Here is a 26,086-nt window from a genome sequence, read left to right as displayed (position 1 = left end):
AATATTTTTTTTTAATTATTATTTCCAAGTTAGGCACATAAAATGTTGATGTTGCATTTGTAATATACTAGAATACTAGTCTTATTGTTGCTGTTGCATATGGATACTGAGCTAAGTTATCATTCCATGTTAAGAAATGTTAATGAAAGTTTTAATAAAAATATTTGAAAATATTTTAACTTTAGAACACAAACTGAGTTTTAAGTAACTTCAGTTTTTATTGGAAGCCTTCAACAGGTCTCATAATCAGCACAAGCCAGAGTAAGCTAGTTCAACATGATAAAATACTGCTTCATCAAATTAAGGAATTTTAGATTAAGTAGGCTTTTAGCCTTTTCAGAATGGAATGGCATTTCCTTTCACATGTCACGTGCTTTTCTCATGTATATGGATGGCTTCAGGTTTTGCTGAAGCCATCCATACCTTTTTGTTTTTGTTGTTGTTTTTCCTGTTTTAAGATACACATTCAGTTCTGGATAACGTTTACCCTTTGACCCAGCCACTTTCTTACAATAAACAGTTTGTTGATGAGAGCAGCTGCTGAGGAGATTGCTTCCAGACTGTTCTGTTGCAGCTGAGCAAGAAAAGCAAAAGCCAGGGTGCACCTTACAGTGTTGTGCTGCTGTCCTCCTAGTTTCCCTGCTGTTTCAGTTTTGTTGAGGGTAGTGCAACCAGCCTTTTATAGCCAGTATTCTCTTGCAGCTATGAAAGCTGTTACTTAGTGTAGGACCACAAAGGGTAGTACTTTGGTATCAAAACTGAGAAAATGAGATAAATGTTTTCTCCTGAGGATAACATGGATTCTCTCTTTTTTTTGTATCTCTAATAAATTGTTCCATAATTTCTTTGTAAATTTTAATTACTTTTTTTGTATACTTTGTATACTTCTAGCACTATAGAAATGTTGTGATTGTCTTGTTTCATTATTTGTTTTGTGTCCATGAATGGTAGTATATGCCTTCTCGCAGCTTAACACCTAGGAGTATCACTGTGTTAAAAACCAGAAATGCTGATGTAGAAAACTTGAAATGTTGATTCCTTATTATCTTATTTCTAGCTTTAACAGTAGTGTCCTTTTCTATACGGAAGGTAACATCTGATATGTTTTTCGTTAGTTGGTGACTTCTGACCTAGACCTGCAGCCTGTTCTTAGTATTTACTGCTGCACATTGAGCAAATTAATGTTCTGTCTACGTGTAGCGATCTTTAAGACTAAATTTTGATTTAGATTCAAATGTAGGCACAGTTTTATGAGCAGTTGTCAAACATGTAGACTAAGAATTGGGTCAAAATCAAAAAGAGTTCTTGTTCAAAGCAATACAACTGTGATTAAAAAAAGTGTTCCTTACAAATCTTGCACAACTCAAAGCATTTTGTTCAGTCTTCCTCTGTCTTGGACTAGGTGTTCCACGCTCGGGTACCTGAGGGCTTCTACTCCTCATGCTGCTGAGGTGATATACTGTGTAACTGTATTCCTTTTACAAAGTAATAATTGCTTTTAGAAATGCAGTGAAGAGTGGAAAAGAGGAGGGTTCTTATTTTGTTTGGTTTAGCTGTGATGAGCTTCTTCTGCACCTCTTCAAAGTATATAGCGAAGTAAACTAACTACCCCAGTAACTAGAAACTCCTAAAAATCCAGTTGGTTGTGAATTGCAAAGTTACCAATCCCTACCATCTTTCTAAATGCCCTTCCAAATTTTGCATGACGGACTCATGTTTTACACAGTATCTGGATTTAGGAAATATAGAAAGATTACTAATAAACTGAAACACATTTCCTAGTTAAGTAGGATCCTGATAATGCACTGCAATATCATTCAAGTAACTACAGAAGTTCATGAGAACATGAAATGAGAAGGCACCTTGGCACTACAATAAAATCTTTATGAAGTTATTTGGGGATGGGGGAAGGAGGAAGTGGGGAACTGGGGATTTCTCTCCTCTCTAAAATTTTATATTATGAACTAACCATGGAACTGCAAAATGAATGGCCCTCTTGCCTACTGGAGAGACTAAGTTGCACAGATTCTCCCCTGATTTGGCCTAGATTATCGACCCCATTGTAAAATATCCTTTCCTATTTAAAAATGCTAAACAAATGAAAATGTTATAAGTAATGTGGAGATGGATTAAAATCAGCCTATGTGGTGGTGGACGGAAACTCTCCAGCTTGTTCCATTTTTATCTGTTCTCTTGAACGAGGACTGAACTTTGTAGTGAATTATAAGCAGTTAGTATTAGGAGAAATGTTTTACATGTAGTTTCTGAAAATTGATTCAATTGAGTTCTTTATATATTTCAAATCAGATTTTGAATGTTTGTATTCTAAATACCCTTTGCGCTTTGCGGTTCTGTTTATTCTTTTTGTTTCTGCTATTACAAAATCTATCATCAAACTCAAACTTACTTAAATGTGAAAGAGCAGCTATTCAAGACGCCAAGTGTTGACATGTAGTTTAGTGACATTTATTAAGTATTAATGACATCTGACAGTCTAATGAAATATCATAGCCTAATTGTCTGATTGGGGAGAGAGTGAGAGAGACAGACTGGCTTTGGCACACAAACACAGATCTGCTGTTTACAGCTTTCCCGAGTCCTGGTGAACAAGTGGAAGATGTTTGCTACAGTTTAATTGCCGGTGCTGCTGGGAGGGAAGAGTGCTCCTTCTCCCATCTTTGTGAGAGTTTACAGCAGGCCTGTTCTTGGTCATCTTTCGGTTCCTCTGTCTAGGCTGTAATCACTAAGATATTATCTTTTTCTTTCCCCATCTGAGCTATCTGGAAGTTATTTCTTTTCTTTAGTCATTCTTTCCCTAAATAGAGATAAAGATAAAATAATACCTTCTAGTAGAAGGATGTGATATTAAATTTAGTATCCATTAAATGTCTTACAAAACTTCAATAAAAGGCAATATGTACATACTGGAGTATGAAAGCAATAAAGATATTATATATATCACATTCTGCATCGACAATATGTATACAGTAGATTTTTTTTGGTGCAATTCAGTATATTTATTTTTAACATTTTTCTGTATCAACAAAGTACAAACATGATTTTAACATGGGTTTATGGTTGCATTACGAAACTGTCGTCTGCTTCAGATCTCAACTTAAGCCATTATTACAGGAAGTAAAAACATAGCCAACATCAGAAGAGCATTTTTTTTTGTGCCTCATTAGTCAGAAATATCTGCCAAAACCTTGCCCTCTTGTGCTAATAACTGACTTTTCCTTCTGCTGGCCTCCTAAGTTGCTGGCATTCTGGGCTGAGGTTGCCACTGTAGGTGTGCTTTTCACTGGCGCCAGCCTACTGCTTACTACCACGTTGGACTTCAGTTTGTTTCTATTGGATTCTAGAGATGCTATGGAAGCTCTCCAGTGGCTAGTTTAACACCAGTTTAACACCTTTAAACTTGTACGCCTGTTAAGCAGAGCTGTGTAATACAAGGAAGATATACTTTTTGTGTATATATGTGTGTGTTTATATTCTAAATTGGAAATCAGATTCCAAATGCTGTGCACTTTATGAAAACGTGTTCTTTTCCTTCAGTGTTATTTTAGAAGAACTCATATGAAACGTGTATGTATTTAAGATCATATCTGAAGCAAGTAATGCTTCATTTCATTCATTTGAAACAGCCAATTCAGAAAAACAGCAGGTTAGCCATATGAAGGTGTTATGCCCATTAAGTTACTTATGCTCAAAATGAGCTATTCATGTTCTCCTCTGAAAGATTGGCGCTTTATGTCCATGCAGTATTAATTTCCTTGGAGTTAATAAACATATAAGCTTATGTGATTTAATCAAATACGTCAATTAATAATTCATCAATCAGCGCATCAACTGCAAAATTTTCAAAAGTACGTTAAAGAAAAAATAGAGGCAGATCACTGGAAATTATTAGATTTTATGAAGAGGAAGGAGAAAAAGTTAAAAGTCCCAGGTGAAGCTTTAACTTCAGAACGTTTCTGAAGTTGATTGTTTCCACTCTAGAAAGTGAAAACTTGGCTATTCTAAACACAACACACAACAGCTAAAATAGTTGATTGTGCTGGAGTCACAATATTGTGTCACTGGTAGAGCATCACTGGTTAAATTTGTCTGATTTTTCCGCCCAAGAAAGCAGAGCGCTAACTGATGTATAGTTTGTTCATTTTATGGCGTTTTATTTTTAGCTTTCATTCAGTTTCGCCTTCATGTTTTTAATAAAAACCAAATGAATTTAGGCTGTGACTGAAGCTTTGTTTCAACAAGGAATTCCATTGATACAGAATTTAAGATTTATTGTCACAAAGTTTGGTTGAAAAGAGCGACTCCCAAAAATGCCCCGTGTGTGCGGGGGAGATGATGCATGTATGTGTCTGCCTATGTACATATATATTAATATATATATAAGAAAATGCATAGAATAAAACATATAAATAGAATATATGAATAAAACCTCAGAATTGGGATTATTTTTAACCACTTTAATTGAAAGTTTATGTGCTTTGTGTATAAGTCTCATCGGCTGATATAGCCCAGGTGCAAATAAAATCATCTCCATCAGGAGCTATAATTTTCTATTTTATACTACAACAGAGAAGGGTGCATGTGCAGCTGTTCTTTTTTTTTTTTTTTAATCTGATGTCTGCCTCTTTTCTCCTTTTTGTTCAGTCTCAACTGCTAAGTAAACATTAGGAGAGAGGGAGGCTAATGATTACAAAAAAAGATTTTTATACAGCAAAAGTATACTGTTGTATAGCAGTTTGTTCACACACCTGACCAAACTCTTAAAATCATAGGAAGCAGATGTTAAATGATTAGCAAAATATAGCTTTTACTCTTCCTTCTTAATGTTGCCATTTCCCCTTATACTTTAGTTGAACAGCTTACAGTGCCAGACCTCCAACCCTTGATACAGCAACCCCAGTGAAATTCTGTGCTGCTGGAGGAGCATACATAGCATCCCGTGGCTTAACTCTTTATTTCTGTAGATTTTGTGAATTGCCATCCGCTATATTTCCCTGCTTGCTTCAGAACAACTTTTCATTTCATGACATTTTCAGTCTGACTGTCGAAACTCAGCTTGTTCGTACGTTTGTCCCTCAGTACCAGGTCAGTGGGGCTGTCACCACTGTAAAATGCTGCTTCTTTCCATGTCCCTGTCCTATGGAATTCAGGTTTCACTTTGGAGTGTGTGGGAAAAACTTGTTAGTGAGACGTGGTGAGTGGTTCCTGTTAGGCTAGTGCTTTTCTGCTTTTAATAATTGCTTTTTACAATGCATCGAAAACATATTGTGCTTTTGTCATTTGAAATATGACTAGAAAATTTTTCTTGTTGTAAATGTAAAGTTCATAGTTGACTCTAACTGTGAAAAGCTGATTTAGGCTCTTGCCATCCAGTCATTCAGCTGAGATGTCAAATTTCATTCTTCGTTAAGAAGGAAAATGCCAGTATCTTTCATTTAAAGAATGAACATATCAAACTGATTTGAAAAGAGAACAGTTTCAGACATAGGAAATTAAACTTGTCTTGACTTTTATTCTCCCTGCCAAAAATGATGCGGTAATGATGAATAACAATTTTAAATGTATTTATGTCGCCCTAAAACATGTAGTTGCTGTATTTATGAAGTACATTACTGATAATTTGCGTAGTATTAATTTTAGCGTGATTGTATCTGTGTGTAGCTGTGGATACTGTGAGTGTCTGGATACGTGACAGCTACAGGTTTTTTTTCTTGCATACTCATAGAAAATTTGTATCTATTCATTTTAGGATTTTGATAATGAGCTGCAGTTCAGAGTAAGCAGTGGCCAGGATTTTGGTTGTTCCCTTACCTTGTGTCTCGGTTGAGTGCCTTGCTTGGTACACCTGATCTGGTCCCAGAGGTACGTAGGGCCAGGCAGTGCTTGGAACCAACACTTACTTTTAAATGGCCACCAGAGGTTGCTGCAGAACGGTGTACACAGCTGGGAATAGGTTTGCTTTCTGCCTGCAGCCCGTAAATGGTGTTAGGTTCCACGTTTTGAATTCAAAGCTGAATCCCGAGCTTTGCAACAAATTGCGCAGTTCTGGTTCTGATGTGATTATGTTTTTTTCCAATGGAGCTGAGACAAAGGTTAGCCCTGGCTCCTTGTATATGTTTATTTCATTACATAAAAATGTGTTTCTCTGTGTGCCAGTTTAATACTGGGGACCAAAACATTGGTTAAGCATCCATGTTTCTGTAACTGACTATATGAAGGAATTTCTTATGATGAAAATTATTTTTTCTAGTGTGGGTTTGGACAGGACTTGAAAGTTTTCTTGCTAAAAATGTAAAAATGTTTTTTGTTTTTTTTTTGTTTGTTTTAGAAAATTCTAAAAATACTGTTTTTGATTATGTAGTATCCATGTTCATATTTTTGATCAACTCAGTAGGCAAGTATACATTATGGGAAAAATTTTCTTCATAATTAAATGAATGTAACATCTTAAATGATTCAAGTATGCATTAGAAGCAAGAAGATGAAATCAAGAAGTGTGGGAGGAAAGATCACTTGAAAGAATATGCTCAAGAGGATAAACGTTAGGAATTGTGTGGCTTATTTGTAATAATGTAGCATCACACATGAATTCATGCTATTTCAGTCTTTTCTGAAACTATGTTTTGGCAAAAGTACAGGGGACTTTCTGATGCGTAGTATCAAACACTTCTATTGTTTGCTTGGAATGTAGCAGCACTTTAAGCACCTTTACTTTTTAACTTACTGTCTGTTTCTGTAAGTCTGTAAATCCATCCTTACGTGAGTTTAAATTCTGATTTTGTGCCTAGCAATTGCATTCAGACAAATCACGCTAAATGGAATTCTGTGTTCTGAAAGCAGCAGGAAAACACACTGTCAGATGGAGCACAGTTTCCTTATGCTCCCTCACAAAAATTAAAGCTACATTATTTTCCAAATATCAGTTGCAGCTAGTAAGTTACTGTGTGTGTAAAACAAGAAGGACAGTGTGTAAAGAATTTAGCAGCAGTTTGCCAAGCCTATGATATTATGCTGAGTGAAGATACAAGTGGTTCATGCAGATCAATTCAAAGAAGTGTTCATAAAAACTTCAACGCTACATCATGATGTATGATGTAAAAAAAAAAGTGAAAACATTTAAAGCGTATTTTATCAAAGTTAAATGTAAAGAGTTCAAATGGAACTTTAGAAAGTGGAGAAATGAGAGGTAGTTTATCTGTAACTAAAATGTAGCTAGAGCTACTCTTAGTCTTGTCTTATTAGCTAGTGCTTGATTGCATTTAGAAAAGGAATGTTCATTTCTTCATGTTATGCTTAGTTATCCTTACTACAGGATTGCAAAACAGTGAGTCTGCTGACATTCTCCTTCCAAAAATGCCACACCAGAAGCAGTGTCCATGTGAAACTTGAGAAAGTGTAGTTTCTGAGGATGGAAAATCCCTAGGAAGGTGTTAGAAACAGGACCACTTTTCTCATTCCTTTTTAAGATATAACAGTGGGATTTGGAAAATTGGAGTAATTCCTTGGATAGATAACTATTTATAGGAAGCTCGCTTTTAATTGCAGTTTGTAGGTCTTAAAGAGTGGAACTGGAGCTCAGGGACATCATTTTCAAGAGCAAGAGCACTAGGCTTCAGTACTAGCATAGGAAACCCACAGCGCTGAGGTTCCCAGATATTGCCATAAAGACAAGGAGAGGCACATAATTGTTTAGAAACTATGCATCTAAGAGAAGTTTTTAGATTAAAAATCAATTTGTCTTCTTAGAAAACTTGAAGATGAGAATCACTAATACATTACTTTTGGTAGAATGGAATACACTTTCTTTTTGTGGTTTTCGTTTATCTGTTTCTGAAAGTGAGAATACAGTTATTAGGGCCACATTTCAGAATAGTGTCCCCAGGTCCAATTTTGATTGCTGTGCTCATCTTTTAGTATTCTGAGGAATCGTTTGTCCATGCATTTCAGTATCCGTTTATGTTCCCTATATTTCTGCCCCACAATGTTATATATACACCACATTAAGTATCGATAGCCTTACAGGGTGAGTAAATAGCTTTTACTTAGTTTCCTGGTTTACATTCAACAGATTGTTTATTAGCTTATCATTTTCTACTATTAGCTCAATTTTATTGTTGTTTTTTTTTAATTAGCTTTCATCTAATAAAGTTTAAGTTTTTATTTGAGAAAGTGTACATGTGGGAAATAGACTACATTGTCTCTAGGAAAAGCAGAGCTCTTCAAAATGTAAGCTATATACTTTGCAAAAAGAAATCACAGCATCTGTTTTTGTGGACTGTTAACTCATAGTTTCTGTAGAAAAGGTAAACTTTTCATACCAAATCTCCTAAAATCATATTAGGTATCTCCAGAAAGAGTTCTATTAATGCCTAACAGTTGTTTCAGGGTATCACCAGACAGATAATAATCACACTAGTTCATTCCTTCATTTCACACTCAGTAAAATGTATTTCTAAATAACCTAAAATAAAGGAGAAATAAATGTTTTGGTGTGTATATAAAATTATATGTATGTACCATAAATTTATACTTCACATTTAAAATACTTTGCAAAGAAATGTCTTCTACCCGTGCCATTGGCTGTAACAAGGGAGCAAGCGTACTTACAACTCTGTTTTGTACGTTGGTATAAAGTTTTCTTTGTTGTGTGCTTTGTTGTGTTACATGCTTCTGCTTTAGCTGGCTGCTTAACACCCACATTGGTGTAAGGTAATAGTTGTGAAGATTCTGTTAAGTTGAAAGTATGAATTCTTTCAGTAAGTATTCCGCTGATAAATCAGTAAACTATTTTCTAAGCTGCTGCTTTATCCTTCACATCTTGTCATAGCGGTGAGTTGAAAGGCTTGCAGCAACGAAACTTGGCATGATGAAAAACGTGCGTAATACAAAAGAATGTATGCACTCCATGATTCAGTATCTAGCAGAACCATTGCAACCTCTGTTACAAAGAAAGATTAAGCCTCAACCTGCAAACGAGCATGATCTCAAGTTTAGGAAGAGTGTACCAACTGGTCAGGACAGGCCAGAGTAGGACAGGTGACAGAAGCTGATCTTCAAAGAGGAAATAGAGTTAATTTATCCTATTTTGAAATAGAAGGCAATTACTTGAATATGAATGTTCTCAGCAGAATGTTTATGTCTTCCTGTACTCTGGTCCATATTTGTAGATCTTATTTTATTTCCCTTGCCCACAGGAAATTCATCTTGCATTTTTGAAATGGCTTGAGGAAAATGTAAATGTTGAAGGATTAATAGAATCCAGCAAAGTGTCTCTTAAATTTGTTTCATCTTGTGAATCGAAAATGGGGATAACTCCATCTCTCATGTCAGTCATCACGAAGATGGGAAGCTTCTCATCAGAACATTTCAGCCTGGAGACATATCAACAGAATCTGCAAACAAAGAAACTTGGAAAGATTCTTTTCTTTACTGAAGTTACCACCACAACAATGAATCTTCTTGATGGGTAAGACAGTGATCCAGACCATCTTGAGTAGGCTTTCTGGTCTGAATGTGCAATTATAGTAACACAGTTTTCAGAAAGAACAATTTTTCTCTTTTGTTGTATTTCTCACCTACAAGATACCCAAAGTCAAAGAACCTGATTGTACTTGAGATAGGACATAAAAAAGAGAATTTTGTGTTCACAGAATATTAATTGATAGTGTATAGAAAGCTAAGCTGTAAAGGTTGGGAAGACTTGAGTGTGACAAATTTTACTTGCTGATTGACTTGTTACTTCTCTTGAAAATCATTAAAACTATCATAGTAATGTTTAAGGCATTAAATATCCATATCTAGGAGATTACATACATTTTCCAGTACAAGTTATTTTCTACGCTAGTTATTTAACAAAAGTAATACCAAATTGATTGGGGCAATAGTTTTAACATTACTGTTTCTCTCATTCTATTTAATATCATTTTGCTCAATATTCCACTAAAATGTTATTTGGTGCTTGGTGTTTTGTTTGTTTACTTTTGTAAATATCATTTAGGGTTATGGTAGACATTTTTTTCATCATCACGTAGATGACCCTTGTGAATGAGTTGTGAGATACCTTTGAGAAAGTAGTTTGTTAGAGTTTTGAATGGGATTAAGTGGTATGAAAATCACAGTTACTAAATCTGTGATTGGAGCCTATGTACGAAGAATATACTGTTATGTTTCAGAACATGAATTAGTCTAATGGATCAAACTGTCTTCGAGAAGTCATTGCTTTTCAGAACCGATTTTTCTGTATGTTTCTACCTGCGCCCATAACTCTTCTCGATAGCCACTTTTGAGTATCAGTGTTCATTCACCTACAGAAATTGCAGGTGAATTTTACTGTTGAAAATAACCTCAGTAATTTTGATCGGGATTTTTTTATCAACATCATCGGTTAAATTGTCTTGAATGTTATTGTAACTGATTAGTCAACTAGCAATAGTGGCTTTGCTTCTCAGCTAGAGCCTAAATTTTAAGGCTGATAAGTTACAGAATATGAGTTCTTGCAAGTAATGAAGCTGATTTGTTTTAAAATATATATACACAAAATCTGTGAATGAGCATGTGTTAGAAGAGTATTGCAGTAAATCAGGTTGTCAGTATACAGTTGTCACTGTTCTGATAACTAAAAAATATCTGAAATTAAGCATTTATAGTTTGTAGATAATTTGTACTAAAACATTGCAATTTAGAGACAGTAGGAGTCAAATACAAATTTTTTCAAAGCCAAGCTATTTTGTGTACGTGCGTATGTACATATGTTCATACGTTAAAAAGTGTTGCTGTCCAATTTTGCCACCACCCTTCTCCCAAATCTACATCCTTGTCCTGCAGCTGATTATACCAGAGCTTTTGTACGTAGACAGACTTGCTTTTTCAGTGTAGCCCAAAAAGGAAAAAGGGCTTTTTACTTGAAACATTTGTAGTATTCACTTCTTTTCATTCAAACCCATTGGATTGAAAGAGGACTTACTGGGAAGAAACAGTAGGAGCGATAATTTAAAATGTCAACACCTTTAATCACTGACAGTTGGTTTTGGTGGTTCTCAGTACCAGTATCTACACCTCTCAGTAAGATGAAGCATACTGTTGAGAATTTGTGAATTTATTTCGATATCACAAGCTAAATATAACTAGTTCTGGTTATTTTATTTATAACATCCAGTAGGCAAGGAAGCTGAGAAAAGTGGTCTTTGTTTTTCAGTGAATCTGGAACACTTTATCTCTAAAGTGATGTCACAGCAGAGTGTTCAATTCTCAGATTTCTTTCTTAATAAGTAGTCCAAAAGTAATGAAGTGAGTCTTCAAGATTTTCCCGCTCATGATGCAACTCAAGTAGCTGTTTTTCAGATAGGATCTAAATCAGTTCTGTCTCTCAGGTGCGAAGATGGTCCTACTCTGATTACAGTTTGGGTAATAAAATTTCTTACAGAAAGCCTTTTGTTTTAATAATTCAAAATATTTGTATTAAATATTGTGGTTGATGCTATTGTAAATATACTATTGCCATAGATTAAAGAATAATTTTGTGATGTGATTTGTAGTTCAACAAAATACCTTGAGAATTCATAAAGAATATAAATGCATAAACTGCCAGAAATTGATGCAATTATCTATTAGATATTTTTCATTGAAGAAAAATTTGTCAGTTTTTAATGTACTTCCATAAGAACCAATATGGATGAGCTAGGGTATGTAATATGTCACTTTTTTCTGCTTGCCAGTTCTAAGTGAAAGGAAAACATATACTGGGAAAAAGAGTTGCTTTGCTTGCACACACACAAAAAGTTACTTGTTGGTCATTTGTAATTATACATTATATGTATATGTACATATATGTAATCATGCATTGCAGTAAGCAAGTATTTTATGATGGAATATCTCAGATTTTTCCAAAGTTTGTGATGACTGAAAGTATGACTCAGACACCTCAAGAACTTATTCCATCGGATTAGTAGAAAATTTATTTAGTAAATTATTTAGTTAGTAAATTATATATAAATGTAGCATTTAGCTTCTGTGGCTTTAGATTTTCTTATATCCCTCCCACAAACTGAATGTTCAAGTTTTGACTCTCTTCCCTTTCATTTCCCCAAACCGTCATACCCCCCCAAAATTAAGACATTGGAGGAGAAAGTGGGCTGGAACTAATTTAATGGCTGAGTGACCTCACAGTAGAGAAACAGCCGGAGCCTAATAGGGGTCTTTGTCTACATTTCCACCCTGGCTGGTAACGTGCCAGTCAAAAGTCAAGCAAGAGAAACAGGTGGAAACTATTAGACCTGTCATAAAGTTTGAAAAATTGATTCTGGAGTCTAAGTGAATAGATTGAACTTGACAGTGTTGTCCTAAAGATTCTAAAGGAAAATTCTGCAGTTTAATTTGGAATCCCTTGATTGTTCATTAGCTCTCCAGATGGCATGTCTTGACATTTTGCATATTAACATACATTCTTTATTATCATTGGCATACGTTTATATGTCCTAAGGTAACAAGCGAAGTGTGAATTCACCTGTAAGTATCTAAAATTAAGTGGCATTAGTCTAATTGTAAAACAAAGATTTGTTTAAATATCATAGTTTTAAATAACGAAAATTGTCTCAGTGTTTTCAAGTTAGAAGTTAAACTGAATTGTATAAGACTACTTTTAAAAGCATTTCAACTTTCGTTTCTTAAACTAAAATTTGAAATCCTTACCAAAAGTAGAATCTTTTTTTTTTCTTTAAAGGGTTATTCTTTCTGTAAGTCAGAGAGAAATTAATTTCATAAGCCTTGTGTATTTCTTCAAATATATTTATCCCAGTGCCACCTGACCAATTTAACCTTTCCAGAAGCAGTTCCATTTTCACTGTCTTCTCAGAGAATGCCTGAGGTTGTATGATTTACAGTGAAAACATTATTTTTAAAGATGCATCTGCTGTAGTGGTACATGTATTGGATTGTGGAGATGCACTTAGTAGGCTCACAAGACCTGAGATTGATAAGTAAGTGTTTATTTCTAGCACGCTTTAATTGACTAGAATAGTTTCTTGACTGTTTCATTAAAAACAAATAAATTAGGTATTCAGTTTTATTCTTTACCAGCATCTAATATCTTGTTCTAATATTTTATTTGGCAGAAGTTGTGATTTAAACATTACTAAGTGAGCATGTGATATATTGTACATAAAATTACATTGTGAATCATTTCCCCAGTATTTTAGAGTGAAGGCAAATTTTATTGTGTCATAGTTAGGAAAAGTTTGTTACAACAATGGTGCATTTTAGTTGAAATGAAATGTGGGAGAAAATTACTTTCGTAATTCCTGAGTAGGATATTTAAATAAAATGTCAGTTTAGAATAAACAATTTCCAAACAGTTTAAATCATTGCCAAAGAAAGTCCTTTGCATTGTTGGTGCCTGTTTAATTTTTCCTTATACTTTTCAAGATTCATTGCACTACAGCTCTAATTTCAGAAAGCAAGTATTAGGACTCAAGTTTTATGTTAAAACTCACATTTTATATTTAAGTGTATGTGCTTATTATGCAGGTTAGTGAAAAGTAAAAGCAGCTTATATCAGAAAGAAATTGGAATGCCAGTTTAGAAGTACACATAAGTTGAGATTGACAAACTGTATTTTGTACCTAGTGGGTGTTTTTTTTTGTTGTTATTTTTTTCCCAAATCCTTGTAATGTTTTACTCTATGTAAACACAGCAGCCACCTCTTTAGTCATTTCATGCACCTCAGTGATCTCTTATATTCTCTGTTTAAACCATATTTTATATGAAACAAATTAAAATCAGATGAGCTGGGGGGTTGGTTTGAAAAGTGGTTTGAAGACAGAAACTTGGAATCAACACAGCACATGCAAAATATGCCATGTAGTCACAGGGTTTGTATTCATCCCATCATCAGGCATGTCTGTCTAAAGTCTGACCTCTCAGGTATTTGCATCAGAATTCCATGATGACTGGATGACAAGCACAAACTGTTGCTCTTGCAGCTATTGACTTGACTTGATTGACCATTTTCTTTAAATCTCTGGAAACTGTTTACTACTTCTAGTATTACTTTAGCTAGCCATGTCTCATAATGTAGGCTCAGTTGAGTGGAGGAAGCAGTTGTGCTGTGTAGTCAAAACCAGCTGCAAGGAGGCTGCTTTTCCCAATATTTGCAAAAAGAAATCTTGCTTTTCTTCACACGAAGATGTATGGGTAGTTGGATTACAAAGTCTTCAAAGAGTAGTCTTTGTCTTTTCGTGTGATTCCAGTACATTAATAATCTTCTGTTGATAAATATCTTACCACCAACATTAACACTTCGTAAAAATTACCACCCTATGTCCTTCCCCCTGAAGAATGCATGTTAAGAGATCTAGAAAAGGCCATGGTGGTAAGGAGGGATGCCTTTGTCTGAGGAAATAGGCATTGCTGTTGGATGTTTTAAAAATGTATGCTGATAAATTGGTCAATTGTGCTTAAATGCATTTTCTACATAATCATTTATACAGATTCATAATCAAAAGATATTTTATCATTTTGGATAGCCAGTCCTTCCTTGTGTAGAGCTCAAAATAGTATATGTCACTTTTAAAAGCTAAGATTATTTGGTTTTGTTTGTTTCTTTGTTGAGCTGCAGTGGGGAATAGGAATATTTTGCTTGACAAATACCTAACCTGAAAACTGAAGTTAGATGCTACTAGCTGGAGATCTGCTCTTTAATAAGTTTCATGCTTTTAATCTAATCTCTCCCATTTAACTTAGCCTTGATCCAGTACCATGTTCTTTTATTCCATATATCATTGGGGTTACTAACTTTTAAACTTCTGTTTGTTTTCTTTTTAGGGTTGAATTTGCAACAGGATTTTTCTTCTCAAAAGAAAAAATGTTAGTGTACTGAAATAGCTGCTTCCATGCTTGTTTTCCTTGAGGTTTTTTTTTTCTTTCTATTGTTGGCATTTTGTGCCTTTCTTTGGCAGTAGAGGTTAGCTCAAGTAACAGAATGTTTACTTCCCTTGAATCAAATTAATTTCAACAGTAACTTTTACTAATTTAGTTTTAAACGTATATTATTTCCTACTTTATTCTTCCATTCACTTATTGGTACTGTTTTGCATCATCCTATGTTAGAGAAAGCTGTCCTTCATCCTGATAACAAAAGATCATACAGGAATTTTTGTAATGCAGCCAAGAATCTGTTCCTTTCCTTGCCTGTGAGGAATTCGGAAGTTTTTGGCACTGATTTGGTTCTGTGCCATTCCCAGACTCTTCCCTGCAATACCATTTTTCATTACATGCTTGCTGAAAGACTTCTGTATTAGGATTTGTCAGTTCCTTTGAGTCAATTTTCCTTGCCTTTATTTCCACCTGTTGTGAATGATTCGTAAGGGCACTGAACAATTAGGTCCCTATTTTCTTGTCACGCACCTTGTGTGTCTGATTTTCCATGGAATTGAAGACAAAATATGTTCCTTTCTATTTTTTTATTAATGTAAAATTAGTAGATTTTCTTCCTGTTAATGAAGTGGGCCCCCTTCTTGCATGGTTTCTGTCAGTGTAGGGGAAGGTTTGACGTTCCCAAAGGGGATTGAGTTATAAAAAAAGATACCCGTTTTGCGGAGCAATTAACCCACATTGAACTCTTATGGTATATTGCCATTACCCCACTGCTGGAAGTTCCTAAACAATTTGTATTGTGATATGAATACGTATGTATCCTTGGGACGCTAATAATTTGTTAGATATGAGAGGTAACCTTACAAGACTGCTCAGTTAAAACAATAGCTAGGGAATGGAAAGAATTTCAAGAATATTTTCCTGTCTCATTTTACATGGTGCTGTCTTTGTGCACACATTTTAAAACAAACATTTCATATTAAGATGAAAAAACTCGAATGCTGAAATTAAAAATCACACTTTTTTGAAAAAAAAGGTTGGCTTGGGAAATTGTTATATTTTAGAATACGATATATATACTAAAACAGAATAAAATATATGATGTATTGTTAAATTATTGTTATTAATTTGCTAGCTTTGTGACTGCCAATTCATCCTTTTAATTTTAAATTATATTTAGTAAGAAAACTGTTGCTTAAGCTTAAACTATCCAGAAGCACTTGTGCATTACTGTTTGCACCTTATTGAAAAGGGGCGTTAGGTTAAAAAGTTAAGAGTTTTGATGGGAAGGCTGGAAATGTGTAAGTTATGAGTAAGGAGCTCCTTTGAGAGAGGAGAAAGTAAAGACACTTTTGTGCTTTTTCAATCATTTTAATTGTTTAATTGTTAATCAATACAAAGTCAATTCTATGGTGTCAGTGTGGACGTGTATCAGTTAGGGCTATCATCGTGTTCATCACATTGCTTTCTGTGTGCTTCGAAACCTGCTGTCTTGCCATGAGTCCAAATTCAGATCAGAGTATTGCCTCTGATAAAGTAATGATGTGTTTATGATAATAAGTAAGATGAATGTAAATCAGTGTGATTTGACCGATTGACTTAAAAAGGGGAGATAAACTGCTAGAAGACTAAATATCTTGATAATGTAGTCAGATAAAACAGCCTCCCCACCTCCACAGTTTACCTTGCCAAGTAGCTCAGTGCTTTGGCAACCAGTGGAGCTGCATTTCTCTCCAATCCTCTTTACTGTAATGGAATCATTAGACTACTAAAAAATTAAAGATGTTGCAAAAAAGATGTAACGAAATAGCAGTTAGGTATTCAGATGCACTGGGAGGAGGGTATCGAAGTGATGTGATAATGTGTTCTGTTAATAGGTTGCCCACGTGTGCAGATGAGGAAGCCTCAGTTTAGGAACTAATAACGAATCAATTTGTCTAGACACTGCATGTTTCTTACACTGTAGATGTATTAAGGAGATGTGCTGGGGATATTCAGCACATGCAAGTTCCAAACAGACTCCCTATTTTTTCTTTTTTTTTCAGAAAATGGGAGTTTGGAACTGGTTGGAGAAGTTGAGCCTTGCACTTTGCTTTGGCAAGTCTTCTGGCCACTGTAGTTTCAGTGGTTGCATAGGGCCTACTTCAGTCTTGGAAGTAGAATTACGTCTACAGAGTAATTTTTTGTCTGATTTTAGCAACCTGATGGGAAGAATCCCTCTTATCAGACAGAAACATGTTATGTACTAGGTTTCGGCTTTATCTGTTTTAATTGAAACTACAACAAAGATCTGAACTCTGAACTAAAATTAGGTACAGACACAGAGTGTGCATGATTCTGTGGAGATGCCAGTTTCTCATTCTAACTATACAAGGAGAAGAACATAATCAAATTTCTTAGAAGCGTGAAGTTAGGTCATGGCTTTCAGTTTCCATTTAGTACATCTCCATCTCTTTGCCCTTGCCAAAAAAGAAAAAAGAAAGAAGGTTTAGCATTGTAACACTGTAGGAGCTAAGGTAGGATCTCACAAACTTACAGCATGACTGTGTTGAAGAATTTTAACCAGCACCTGTTTCAGTGCTGTTAAACATACTGAGGTATTTTTATTCTTATGCTGACAGTCAGAAGATAGTTATTTGGTTTCAGAATAATTCACTGATTGTTTCCAGTGCCTAAACCTTTCAAAGCTTGCATAATTTCTAACTTAAGCAGTAAAATAAGAAAATCCCACAGAATCTGAATTCTTTTCTTAAATCCCACTGGCCTAATTTATTTTCACTTATACTCCTAGTTAAAATATTTTAAGAATCTGTTTGTATTCAAACGAACCCTTGCATTTATCACACCTCATATCATTTAGCCTGAAATGTCTTGGCCTGTAGAATGGTGTGTAAAAACTGAGGTTCCCCCTCTGCAGTTTTGTGATCCCCAGGATTGCTATAAAATACAGTACCTCATGTTGCTTTCAAAAGAATTTACTGGTATTGTTCTTGTTGCTTAAGAATTAAATGTGGATGAACTTCCAAATGTTTTTTTTGTAAACTTGAACCAAACCTATATTTTACTGATGATACTATTTGACATTAAACAAGCAAACAAAAACATTTAAAAGAAAACACAACAGAAGCAAAACAAACAAAAAAAACCCACAAATATTTTGAAAGCTTTTTTAGCAAACACAAAACCTTTATTGGATCTTACATTAAATAGCTGTGGAATACAACTGTAGGCTGTTGTATAGACCTTTCTAGTTCATGTCTGAATGGATCATCAGTGTATCTATTCTATCCATTCATGGAGGAATTAAAATGAGAGTAGTGAAAAGAAAACAAGAAGAGAAAGGAAAAAAAGAAGTAGGGAGATTGAGGCTGAGATATAGGAAGGAGGAAATAAAAATATGATATTTGGGGGAAACAAATCTGTATTTACTGAATATTTCCTTAACAAACATTAAGGTAAAATAAGTGACATGTAAAAAGGTTGCAGTATTAATTGGGAAAAAATCTTCGTGTTGTCAAGAGTGCTTAGCAAACCAATTATTTGCGAGAAGTATAATATTCCATTGATGAAATGGCAAATTATATACTGAAAGATAATTTTTTAGTATTTTAGTTGTTTTTTTTTTGTTCTGAAGTAAAAGAGGTTGGTAATAACTCCACTTAAGCGTGTGGTGATTCCATTTCTATTTGTTTGTTTGTTTGTTTGTTTGAAAATTGTGAAGTATGAGGAGAGGACTTCGTTTTTTTCAGGTGAAAAATAATTTTTTATTACATTGTAACTGAATCTTCAGATTATGATGTTCTGGTTTTCTTGATTAAAAAGGCAGCTAAAAATAAACTTTTAAGTCATCAGAAGCATCTTTGAATACTTAATCAGAATCCCCCAAATTGCTGTTATTTCATAATTTTGAAAGCGTGGTGTACAACATATTGTGTTGTACTTACTGAATTTCATGTGTAATTCATTAAATGGTATGCTTCGTGACAATAGGGAAGCTTCAAAATATATTCTACCCAACTGTAACAATTTCCATCCTTTACTATCTTTATTCAAATACTAGAATAGGCAGTTTTAATTTCAAAAGGGAATTTCATTGACCAATTTCTACAGCCCCTAAAACTTACTGGTATATCAGATGGCCTGTGGGTTTCGTTAAAGAAAACAGCATATTTTATATACTGTCATATTTATCTTTCAGCTATAATATTTCATCCATGTAATCAATTGCTTAAACCTTAGACCTGATTTTCTCATATATCGAAACCATTTTGCAATACAAACAGGTTGCTACAGAACCAGTTATCTTTTAACTGGCTATGCTGATTTTGTCCCACGGAACTGAAGTTTGTTCAGTTCACTCAGATTTCCACAGAGCTGTGTGCTGTACCTGCACAAATGAAAATTGATTATAGAATATATTGTCATAGCTATTTCATGGCATGCAATGTTCTTGAGGGTTTGGTGTTTTTAGGTGGTAGTTGTTGTTGTTGTTGTTTTAAACATTTCCAGTGAAGGAAGGTAAGGAATTACTCTGCTTAGTAGCCAAACATGGCCTTCATAGCACCAACGATGATATTATAAAATTGCTCTAATCTGAACTACTGTTAATCTAAGCAGCTGTAACTTTGGGTGCACAAAAGGCATTAAAACCTTACAGATAAGTTGATTCTACTTCTTAATCTGTGTTCATAGAATCGCTGAATGGTTTGAGTTGGAAGGGATCTCAAAAGCCCACCCAGCCCTGTGCTGCCATGGGCAGGGCTGCCCCCCACCAGCTCAGGCTGCCCACGGCCCCATCCAACCTGGCCTTAAGGGCCTCCAGGGATGGGGCACCACAGCTTCTCTGCGCAGCCTGTGCCAGTTTTGCACCACTGCTGTTTCCAGTACCTTTCACACAGCTTTCCACTATTTTGCTTTGTCAGTAATTTTTGTTTATTTTCTGGTTTTGGTTCAATTTGGTTTATGTTTGAAATGGAGAAGATACAATTTACTTTCTCCGCTAATTAATAAGAGCCTCTGTCACTAATTAGTAATGTGTGTCTTTTTTTCTTTTTAAAGAACTAATTTCATGTTAAAACATATCTAGTAGTTGCTGACTGATAGGTAAGATAATGCTGGCCATATTCAGAAGAAAATTGAATTAGGAGAAATCAATCATATTTCACTTCTGAACTCAGAGCTTGACCTGGTATATGATAGGAAAAAAAACAACCAAAAAAACAAAGCTTGTCTTGGTAAACTTCATTGATTGTAGCCTTTTCTGTACTTTATTTCTTAAAACTGATCATTAGTCTGCTTTTAATCTTGCAGTTCTGAGCACAGTTTGAAATTAGTAAGTTGTAATGGTTAAATACTATAGAAAGAATGAGAGAAATCTTAAATGTCACTTCCTTTTGTCTGTGTCAGATCAACTGTCTTGAAATGTGTAAATTACACATATGTCTGATGTATGTCATTAAGAGTTTGCATGCTTTCTCTATCTTCTCTGTTATTTTTTGCCAGCTTATTCTCCTTATAACCAATGAATACTTTTTAAGGCTAGAGAATGGGTGGAGAAGAATAAGTAAACTTGGAAGACAACTGAAGACTTCTTTTTATGAAGTCCAGATCAGTCAGTAAGTGGGTTCTGATAAATGTTGGCTGTAAAATTATTCAGTCTGGGAGAATGTCTGCTGGTCATCATTAGCTCCACAAAGGAGGTTTATTAATGCTCCAGATTGTTCTTTTTTCTTTTTTCTTTTCTTTTCTTTTTTTTTTTTTTTCCCCAATGTGGCATGAGTGCAGAAAATATGCTAGGCAGTTTTGAGAATACAGATAACTGGAACATTAGGATTCTGCCTGATAAATCGTTTTTTGGATTATGTACCCTTTAGAATTTTCAACATTCAGCAGTGATCAGAACAGATAATATATAATCATTTGCAAATTATTTTTCAACAGGGACTGGATAAACTGTAGCCTAAAAAACTATAACTGAGAACTACGGCCCTTTACACGTGAAGAAGATAAATATTCTGTAGACAGCAGAAGCTGTAATTGAAAGTATTCGTAACAATAGAATTATATTGGTTTGGGGGTGGAAAGCAGTAATTTATGCTGAGCCATTAGCTTAATAAACTGGTGTGCCAACAGTAGAGGTTAAGAAGGGTGAAAATGTTCTGTTTTGATGTTTTGCCAAGTTAAGCAGAGAAATACTGTGAGCATGAACGAAGTGAAATGGAATGCTTTCTACTGGCTGAAGTTTTTCTTTGGGTTTCAAACTAGAAATCTCAGTGAATGAGTGATAATTCATAAGTGGTAAAGTGTAACAGTAGATAAGTGCCCTTCCTGCCCTGCTTCCTCTCCCACTGAGGAGAAATTGCTGAGCAAAAATTTGAAGTGCTGAGGTGTTTATTTTAATACCAAGAAACACTTGTTACTTCAAATATTTGCCTGCTTGTATATCATATCTATTATACCAGATGTGCCACATACAAATTAGACATGGCCCATAAAGTGCAGTAACCCTAGATTTTTCAAGATTTTGAATGTAAATTTTCCCTTTATTTAACTGTTCTCTAACTCATGTCAAGGAGACTTTCTACCAATGCAAGGCTCTATAACTTTAATTAAAATCCTTGGTGGAATTCTTCCCATACTTGAAACGTACACCTCATTCTGTTCCTCACCTTAATGTATTTTATATGTGTGTATATAAGTTTAGATGGTGTTACAACAAGAAATGTAGAAATGAAGGTAATGTTTACTGGGTCTAGAACCACGTTGTCTTAATTACTTGGCTTGATGTGCAGCTGCATTTACTACCTATCAAATCCTTCCTGGAAATAGAGAAGTTTCTTTACAGCCATAGTAATTACACAAAGAAAGCATAAGCTAGATTCAGATTACTAGATCCTAGGTCAGAGATGTATAAAATAAAAAGAAATCAGAAGTCAAACTACCTGTAATTTCTTTTTCGCTTTTCCTTGTACTATGAGATAGTTCAACTGAACTTTGAATGCAGCATGTGTTTATCTCTCACTCCGTGTCTAATGACTGCTGGCACAGGAGACTTCACAGTGTGTGTTAATTTGGTGGAATACAAAGTTGGGTTTTGGCAGGCTGTGCTCCAGGCACCCTCCTCTGGATTTCACAGAAGAGATGCCATCTAGCTTGCAGGCTAGCCTGTTGGGTGTGTTGTCTCATTTTAGCTGGCTTTATAGTCAGCAGGCAGTAAGACCCAGCGCAGCAGTAGGTGACACGAATGAACTAGTCTTTGGTAAACCAGAGTGGGTTTTTTTTTTCTGTATTTAGCAGAATCATTAAATACTGATTTACAAAAATCTTTTTGTGAATGTCTTTATAAGCTTCAACCACATAACTATTAATAAAACTAAATTGGGAAGGTTCCGTATTAAGAAGTCTGTTAATTTTAAAAAATCACAAACTTTCATTGTTTTACTTTCAATCTATTATGTACTTCAGTATTACTAAAGATCTTTTTTTTATTTTGTCATATTAGTGTCATCAAGGGAGTGAGCTGTGAGGCAAAAATATTTGCTTAGTGTGTTTTCAGTTTTATGTGCTCTAGTAAATCTGGGGTCCTTCGTTCTGGTTTTTAGGTTTTGAAATACATTAACCATCTTGTGCAGTGGCTCATACCCACCTCGTTACAAGAAGGGTAGGAATATGATCCCTAGATGTGGTTTTTCCTAAGTAGGTGATTATTTGTGTTATGCCATTTGTGCATAGATTTCTGCGCTGGACCATATTACATACTGTATTAGGTCTTCCTAGCATTACTTACATGTACATATATTTTTTTTTTTCTGTGTGAATGAATTCTGGAGGGCAGTTTTGAAACACTGATATTCGTGTTACTAGGGATATGTGTGGTGTCTGCATTATTTGCCAGTAATCTGAGTTGGATTTGGTTTCAGAAAATGTGAGCTAGTTCTGTGCCCACTCTGATTCTACCTACGTAAGCTTTAAACCACCAGCTGTATGGCAGATGCACATATTAAGGTCTTGCGTTTCAAGCAGAACACAAGAAATTCTTAGGATACCTTACTTGCTTCTACTGCCAGTTTTTTCTCCTTCAGATTCAGCCAGTCCATAATCTTGGATATACAACAGTTTCAGTCTTTTGTCAAAACCTACTGACTAGAACCTGTTTCCCTCCTTCAATTTCTCTTCCTCTCTGTACTGCTTTCTCTTCTGCTAGACCATAGTTCATAAGTAAGTTTGAGTGAGGAAAGAAATTCTGTTCTGCTTGTTCATCTCTCTAAAAAAAAAAATATTGTCACCGTCTGTCAGAAATGATAATATGTTTTTATTTTGTTTTGCTCTTCACTGTGTCCAAATCCTTAGTTCTTTTGATCATTCAGGAGTCCAAAGAACTGACAGCCTCAAGCAGATTGTATAAGTAAATAGCATAAGTAGCCTAATTTTCCAACAGTAAAGGTCCTTACCTGTCCTTCTTGGAGACCAGCTACCTTATTTTTGGTGGCTGTGATCGATCTAGTTGATTTTGCATTTTTTTTTTTTCTCCCTGAATTTTTTTTTATTATTATCTAGTTGCCAATCATAGTTTAAAGCCTTGTTTCTACTGTGCTACAACAGTTTCCACAAATTTAAGTTCTGCATGGAAATGAACTCATAACTTAAGGAGAGAAATAGTCCCAGCCATAAAGTACTTGGTGTAATATTTTCTTTGCCATATTTTGTCTGCTGCTTCAAGACTGACTTGCGTATGTTTTTACTTGCATGTCGAATCACTTAACTTCTTGCTGAGGCTGTTTGTGGCTTTATGGGTAGTTACAAAGTAGAACTTGATGCATGAGTGAGGCCTAAAGTTATTGTTTGTATGTGGGTCATGTTCCAGCCTTGCTTTTTTTTTTTTTTTTTCTGCAAATCTGCAATTGTTATCAGTAGGCTCTAGTTATACAAATTGAGACTACAGACTGTAACTGGAAGTATAATTTGACCTTCCTTAATGTGGGAATTTGACAGTCCAACTTGGGTTTTCTTGAATAATTTTTTTTTCCCTCCTTCATGTGCTTCAGAATTTTGCTTCCAGGATAGAAAGTGCTAGTCTCTAAATATAATAGCTTATTTTGCGGCAATTATATTTCAATGTATACATCTGATAGAAGATATTTGAGCTTTTTGTTTAGAATGTACTCAAGTACACTTGAGTATACAAAATGTATTTGCATGTGTAAGCTTTAATAACATAAGCATGGGATGGCTTATGAAAGGAAGCAAGTTTTTTTTTCCTAGTCTTTTATGTGACAAAATTTAATCTTTTGAAATGGTTTCATGATGCTTTAAGGCATTCATTTCATACTTTTATATGAATAAGTTGATAAACAAAATTGTTCTCTGATTTCTTCATGCTTTGGATTTGAGCAAACTTAGTCCTGTTCTGGATACTATCAATAATAATTCTCAAGGATCTTCCTTGAAGTTTTTAATAAGTGAATATTGTGCTGTGTGTTTTCAGGGACAAATGAGAGCATTCCAGTAAAGCTGGGATATAACATATTTGAGAAAAATAAGTGTAATTTGTTCACCATCCTTGTAACTTTAGTTGTTGTAATTTTGTGCATTTTTTCTTTACAGCTTTGTGACAGACTAAAATTGGGAAAATTTGGAGGGAGCTCTTTTTCATTGTATTGACAGAGATTTACTAAAATAACATTATTTCAGTGCTTAGGATTTGACTCGTTAGGCTTCATTTTCAAAATTGTCCCAAAAAATAACTAAAATGAAATTTGTTTATCAGGTTCTAAGTGACATCAGTCCAATTGTCCTCTTTATGGAAAATTTATAGTTCTATGTGCATTACAGGATGTTGAATAAAAATTGCAAAGTAAGGAGTATAAATGTTTGTGGAAAATGTAGTTTCTCAGATAGTATAATAGTACAGAGATGCAAAAGTAGAAAGCCAAAGGTGTACCCTCTTCCACGTGCACATAATGATCAGCAAGCATCTTTCTAAATTGCTTTTGTATTATTATGTTACTCACCCTAAGAAGAAATGTCTGAAGTAAACATTGTTGGCCCTCTGAAAACCAAGAGTTCATGTTAATGTTTGAAGGGGAAGAGTGCTGCAGAGGATGGTGAGAAATGGTTTGTGCTGAATTTTTCTTAACAAAACATGGTAAATGATACGTAATTTCTAGACCTGTTACATAGAGAGGGTGTAAAACACATGATATCTGATTCATAACATGGAAGATTTCTGATTAGTTGCTTTTAGGTTACTACGAGAAGAAAATTGTGCTCTTGATATTTGGACATTTATTTCTAATAACACTGATAACAAATTTTTTGATATTTGTTTATAGGAATGTTTGTGTTGTGCCCAATAGAAAGGTAAGCAAGAGGAAATCCTTGGAAGCTCTGCTGGGAATACAGATTGCACCCCTTGACCCACTCCCTACTTAACTGAAGTGGGTTTCTTGCTCTAATTTAATTCTGTAACAGAGTGGTGGAAAAATGCCACTTCTGAAACTGTTTCAGTGGTCCATCTGCATGGTTTTGGGAAGAGTAAATGAAACTTTCTCCAAGTATCCTATACGTGCCTTTGGTCCTTCCAAGAATCTTTTTGAACATTAGTAAGCTCAGTTTCATCAGCTCTAAACTTCTGGCTAGAGATTATCTCACAGATCTCTTGTTTATGATGTCTGACAAGACAACACCTTGGAAATAGTAGCAAAGAAAAGGATAAGAGATCTTCCAGTAAACTCGCTGAACGCTGTGAAATACTTCCCAAAATTTTTATGTGTTGTCACAACATCCTCTCCCAGTATCCTCCTCTAATAGCAGCGATGCTTAGAACTAGGAATATAGTTAAGCGACTACTGTGCTTCTGGCAGCTGTAGCTTCCAGCTTCACTTGGATACATCTCTACACGTATGAAACTGCTATATAAAATAGACGTCTCTAGAGGCCCAAGTTTCGGAGACTATAGTTTGTAATCTGGTAAGGGTTGCCATTCATTATGTTTGTATTACAGCTTCTGCCAAGTACTTATGACAGAATTATGGAAGTATGAAGTGCTTAAACAGAGACTTTGAGAAAGAATTCCTCTGAGGAAACAATATTTCCTTACTGTGGTTAGGTGACTGGATGACTATATACCACTATTTCATTTGCACTGCATAGGATAAGTGCTAGTTCATGTGGGTGGTTCATTGGTTTGTTTTGCTAGGGA

General features: G+C 34.9%; 1 protein-coding gene across 6 annotated transcripts in view; it reads left to right on the top strand.

Moving 5' to 3' along the window:
• The window catches only part of HLCS (holocarboxylase synthetase), a 114,723-nt gene that overhangs the window by 29,193 nt on the left and 59,444 nt on the right, over positions 1–26,086 (top strand). For all 6 annotated transcript variants that reach the window (XM_021405270.1, XM_021405319.1, XM_021405310.1 and 3 more), the window contains one exon: positions 9,213–9,484. In XM_021405270.1, the coding sequence (XP_021260945.1) occupies positions 9,213–9,484 (272 nt within the window). The remainder of the gene's footprint in view (positions 1–9,212; positions 9,485–26,086) is intronic.

The sequence above is a fragment of the Numida meleagris genome, chromosome 1 (genome assembly GCF_002078875.1).
Source record: "Numida meleagris isolate 19003 breed g44 Domestic line chromosome 1, NumMel1.0, whole genome shotgun sequence".
In the NCBI taxonomy this organism is placed as follows: Eukaryota; Metazoa; Chordata; class Aves; order Galliformes; family Numididae; genus Numida; species Numida meleagris.
The sequence above is the reverse complement of the archived record's forward strand: the minus strand, read 5'-3'. Positions and strand labels throughout refer to the sequence as shown.